The 5,806-nt window shown below is 33.3% G+C and overlaps 1 protein-coding gene across 1 annotated transcript in view; it reads right to left on the reverse strand.

The window, feature by feature from the left end:
• LOC108906367 (relaxin receptor 2) overlaps positions 1 to 5,806 on the reverse strand; it is a 145,348-nt gene that overhangs the window by 110,985 nt on the left and 28,557 nt on the right. The window contains exon 9 of the mRNA XM_018709603.1: positions 695 to 766. Coding sequence (XP_018565119.1) covers positions 695 to 766 — 72 coding nt within the window. The remainder of the gene's footprint in view (positions 1 to 694; positions 767 to 5,806) is intronic.

Below are 5,806 nucleotides of genomic sequence, written 5' to 3' on the forward strand. Positions count from 1 at the left end.
GAATGTACACTTTTTGTCAATAACAAACTGTTCTATCTAAAAACAGCATCATTTTTTATTTTCAGTAGGGCCGTATTAATTTTTTTTATAATTTAATGAGTCTGAGTCCCCATAACTCCACCACTGGTTGCTTGCGGGACTTCTACTTCTATGGAAAAATGGTATCTTATTAGAAGATGTGTCATGCCAAATTTGGCTTAAATAGCCTTCTTCATTTAGAAGTTATATATAAAATTCGAATTTTTTTAAAAATCTTTAACGCCCTATATTTCAAAAATGAAGTCTCTGGAAAAAAATTTATACTTGATTTTTTTTCTTATTTTTTTATGAGAAATATCTCCTTAAAGTTTGTCGACTTAATCCTGAAACACCCTGTATAATGTACTTTTAACCGAATTCTATACTTTTCAGAGCTTCTAATTCACATTTTAATTCAATTTCCCAAATAAACAGCAGGGCGTTAGCTGTGGGATAAATGGTCCATGATTGCCGGGAACCTGCCGCCAAAGGCATTCAAAAAGCCCTTTGTGGTGCTACCTTTACAAGCATTGTAAGCGGGTTATTACAATTAAAAACTGGCTGAGGGTTAGAGATTTAAAACAAACAAAAAATTAACAAATTTTTAAATTAATTTATGGTGATGGAAGCGGATTAAGCGGAAATTCATATTTGTATAAATAAGGGGACTACTTACAAAATGGTAAGATTCCGAAGTGGTTCCAGAGTCCTTCCTTGGATTTCTGTCAGTTTATTTCCCCTCAAGTCCCTGGAAAGATTGTAATTCAATCATTTATTCAAACAACTATAATTATATGCGAAAAAAGTCTTATAACAAATTGTTACATTATATCAGTTCTGTATATTGAGTCAAAACTGTCACAAATGAAATATACAGGGTGTCCGGAAAGGTCAGGGGAGGTCAAAAGAGATGTACTACTTCATATAAAATTTTTTCCCAGCGGGCTTCGTTGTGGAATTATTGGCCTTCAAAGAAAGAAATTTGAAAAACAAATTCCAATTATAACTCCTATAAGTCGTTACCATGACAACAATGAAATTTGGGCAATTAACTGGTAACTCATGGTAATGTTCATTTTCAAGTTTAAACTGATATTCAGTATGTCTGGATTATACAGGAGCAGACGAAATTATCAATTTAAATTGATACGTCTTTGACAGCGTTGCCAAATTTGGCGTTTTTCTTTCATAGTTCGATTGCCCTCTCATTTTGCAAAAAAAGGGATACCTTATATCAGTCGATATTTTGTACCGTTTTTGAGAAAATCGAATTTTATTAACAACATACATGTATTGTATCAAAAATCCGATTTACCAGTAAAAATTTTGGTTTAAAAGTAAAAAGTGACACTAAGTTGACAATTTGCAAAGTTATGTGTTTCCTTACTTTTTTTACTGCCCATGAAAACCTAGAGCGTCAGGAAAATAAGCTGGAAAATGACCATTTCGCGACTTTTTGTTTCGGCAAGATGAATTTATCACTATAGATGCTAAATATTATGTACAATAACATATTAGTTTTCACAGTCATAAAAATAGGGGGAAGACTGTTTCCAGGGTGGTTAATTTTTTTTAATTTTTACGTAAATTCACGTTTTCGCTTATAACTTTTTTCCGTGCATTTCCACGAGAAAACAGTAGAGTACTTTTTTTTCGTCTTCAAAAGACCACAAAACTAGCCCTCGAACGTCAAAAAATATTGATTAGATCAAAAGTTATAAACAGTAGAAGTTTATTTGTGACTTTTGAGTTAAACATTTATAAACTGCGTTATTATTACCAGAACGTTTTGGCATCGCCTCCTCTCATTCCTTATCACTGTCTAATAACTCACAAGAAATCTGGAATCGGTAAGTTGAATAGTTTACAAGTTATGACTCTATAAACAAATTAACTAATTTTTAGTCTGGACGATCCCGAGGATCTTCCACAATCGCAGTGATTTTCTTCATGGTAGATTTCATAATAATACATTGAAATCTATAATTTGTTTGTTTTTAATTTCAAATTTGCAACCTGAATTTTTTAGCCTAAGTTGCAAAATGAAATATACAACACACGAGCGTGATATAGTTATATATTATCACATATTCGGAATGTTTATGAAAAGAGCTTTAAGTTAAAAAAAAATGGTTAAGATTCGTTGAAAAACAACGGAGTTACAGACTGTCAAATTTGATGGCCTATTGTTAAACAAATTAGGTTGGTAGCGGCAAAAAAAAAAATACTGTCATAACCGGCAACACGAGTACTTTTCCAGGAAAACATATTTTATTTGTGGAAGTATGTTAAGTGAATAAGAAATATTGTTAAAAGTCAGTGGGTCGCTTGATTTTCGGCGAGCCGTGGCGCGGCGGAAGAGTGGGGGAAGCGAACGAGAGTGAGTTCCAAGAAAATGACGATAATATTCATAGTCCTGCCGTTAAATAAGCGAAATTCGCTTGAAAATAATATGTTTGACAGTTTGTAACTCCGTTGTTTTTCAGCTAACCTTGACGATTTTTTTTTAACCCTTAATTTGGTAATGTGTACTATAGGATACATAATTTTTAAAAAATCACAAATGCCAGAATAGCACGTATAGCCCTTTGTTATGACTGCTAGGTATTAATATAATCCAATTCCAAAGTTGCAACGCATTTACAGAGTCATCTCTTCTGTGACAGTAAAACTACTCAAGTATTTAATCAAAATGGCCGCAGGCTGTAGCAGTTGGTCAGCACCTAAGGCAAATTTCATCAAATTTTACACTTTTCTGTAATACAATTTGCATGTTATTGGTCGTAACTCTTTAGACAAACACCTTTAATAAGATTCTATACACTTTCTGTAGTTCACACGATGTGTTTTGTGGTGTAAATACTTTGTTATATATTATGTTTCCTATAGTGCACATCGCCAAGTTTGCATATTATAGTAGATGTTACTCATAAGATACATCACCAAGTTTGCATAGTGTAGTGGCTGTTATTTATAAGACACATTGCCAAATATTCTTATAGCAATATTTGACTGTAACAACGTTTTAGTGTTTTTCAAAAATATATTTTTAAAGGTATTTGCGAGGGTGTTTGTCTAATAAAAACATAGGCACCATTACAATTAATATATCTCAGGGAACTAAACTCGGCCCTACATTTTCATCCAGAACTGCTAAAATTATTGCACTACTACCACCTGAAAATGGAGCTTCCGATGATGAAGACGTATCTAGCGATGATGACGTCGAAAGCGTATTAAAAATTTATGAAATGGATAATGTAGCACCTGATGCAACATCACTGGAAGATTCATTTAGTTCTGAGGCGCCCTCTTTACCGAATTCAATAAGGGAAGTTTTAGAGGATGCTATATATTTTTCATGATGAAGAAGTGTGTTTGAAAGATTTTAGATATGAAATTGCGAAATTGCTGAAAATGAAAGATAGAGTGAAACGAAAAAGGAATTCTGCAGAAACACCGCACTCTTCACGTCACATAATCAAACGCCCTGTACTGCAAGACCACCTAAATGCGGTATGAGGCTGTGCCTGGTGAAGGAACGTAATTGTTTCTTGAATTTTCATAACCAAAAATAATTTTTTTAAATTTTGTTTGCAATACGTCACTAAAGATGTTATTTAAATATATTTATATGTATAAAAAGCAAGAATTAAAGTTTATTTTTCTGAATTTTTTAAATGTTTTTATGAATCCAAACTTGGCGATGTATCCTATAGGACACAGCTCATATTTTTTTTCCTTTNGTGTAAATACTTTGTTATATATTATGTATCCTATAGTGCACATCGCCAAGTTTGCATATTATAGTAAATGTTACTCATAAGATACATCACCAAGTTTGCATAGTGTAGATTATAAATGTTTAATTCAAAAGTCATAAATAAACTTCTTCTGTTTATAACTTTTGATCTAATCAATATTTTTTTACGCTCGAGGGCTACTTTTGTATGTCTTTTGAAGACGAAAAAAAAGTACTTTACTATTTTCTCGTGGAAATTAACGGAAAAAAGTTATAAGCGAAAAACGTGAATTTACGTAGAAATTATACAATTAACCACCCTGTAAACAATCTTCCTCCCATTTTTATGACTGTGGAAACTAACATGTTATTGAACATAATATTTAGCATCTATAGTGATAAATTCAGCTTGCCGAAACAAAAAGTAACGGAACGGTAATTTCCCAGCTTATTTTCCTGGCCTATTTTTTGATATTATCATTCTCCATACGCCTCACAATCCTAAACTGCAATAAAATGTCTACTAATAATTTTATTACGTTCGAACTCTAATTCGTCTGGACTGTTACTGAAGTCGCTGTAGATAACATCGACTAATGAATTGCTGTAGAGTTTCCATGTAAAAAATCTAATTTAACAGTGTAGGAAACCCTCCTTTGTACAAAAACTAGATCCAACACATCGATTGCAAAAGTTCTCAAATAAAAAATAGGATAAACACAAAGAACTTAGTTGGCTGAAATAATATCTATCTAACTTTCCCTCGAAGCGTCGTCCGTAAACTGTCTAGAACTTTCCGCAACATCAGCAACTCCTCTTCTCCATTTTTTCCGACACTTTCCAAACTTTCCCCTGCGGGAATATCCCGGCGGTGGCGCGGCAATTACCGAAATTATAGCGAAATGCAAACGATGATTTATATCCCCAGGTACTTTAAAGTTTCCCGTTAAATGAATTTGTGGCAACTTCCGAAGGACGTATCGCCAGGCAGTTCACTAGGACGGACGCACGAAGCATGCTTGAGTCAATTATCAATAAAGGATTGGAAATATGGGAACTCTACCCCACATAATCCTATTTGTCGCGACTGGAAAAAGTTTCGCGCGAAGGTTATTCCCGTCGATTCGATTTTCAGTTTGAAGGAATCGAATATTATACAAAGAGTATGGTTCTCGTATCGTATGGTTTTTGTAAAACAAAAATTATTAACGTTAATTTGTTGCCCAGCCAAAAATATAGTGAAGGTGTAGAGTACATCTAATTTCGGTGTATTTGAAGGTACAGTTTTATTATTTAAATGCGCATAAAGCATAAAAAAGTAACAAATACTCTGATGGAAAAAAAGGAACAAAAGCAGAAATTTTTTTTTCAAATTTAAAATTTATAAACTTTCTTTTCAGATAAATAGACATTTTTTTTAAATTAAAATGTTTAACGATTTTAATTTTATCTAAATATCTCGCGTACACGTAATGATAACAATTATTGATTATATTCAATATAGCTTTCTGCACAATATGATGGACTGCCAGTAATTTTTTTTAATACGTTTTTCCCGTTCTCGATCTGAGAAAGGAATCGAGAGTTCGAAAGTTACTGCCGTTTATTGATATCGGGAATCTCTGCCCCCTGATTGATGATCTGCGGCGTAATTTCGTGAAATATAGAGGCCTTCGAACGTGGATTGCGAAATCAAATATTCAAAGTACGTCTGCAACTTATATCGCGAGCTACCAAGTCCCTAATGGAAAATGTGTGTTAGCCGGATGATGTTCTGTTAGTCTCAGAACAAATCCAATATCGGGCTATGCAAAATATGCTTATAGCCGGATGATCTTGATGCTTGAGAGCTTGAAAAGTTGAATCGTGATCGATAAATTGACGGCAAAACATCTCTTATCTGATTAAAATTAATTTATTTTATCAGCCATAAAAGGTAGATGAGGATTCTGAATTGTTTTGGGCTTAAAAACAAACAATAGGTGGCGCTCTAACACAGATACCGCTTCAAAGGGTATTTTCTACAAAAAAATCCAAACAAAAAAA

The sequence above is a fragment of the Anoplophora glabripennis genome, unplaced genomic scaffold, assembly GCF_000390285.2.
Source record: "Anoplophora glabripennis isolate ALB-LARVAE unplaced genomic scaffold, Agla_2.0 scaffold59, whole genome shotgun sequence".
Classification (NCBI taxonomy): Eukaryota; Metazoa; Arthropoda; class Insecta; order Coleoptera; family Cerambycidae; genus Anoplophora; species Anoplophora glabripennis.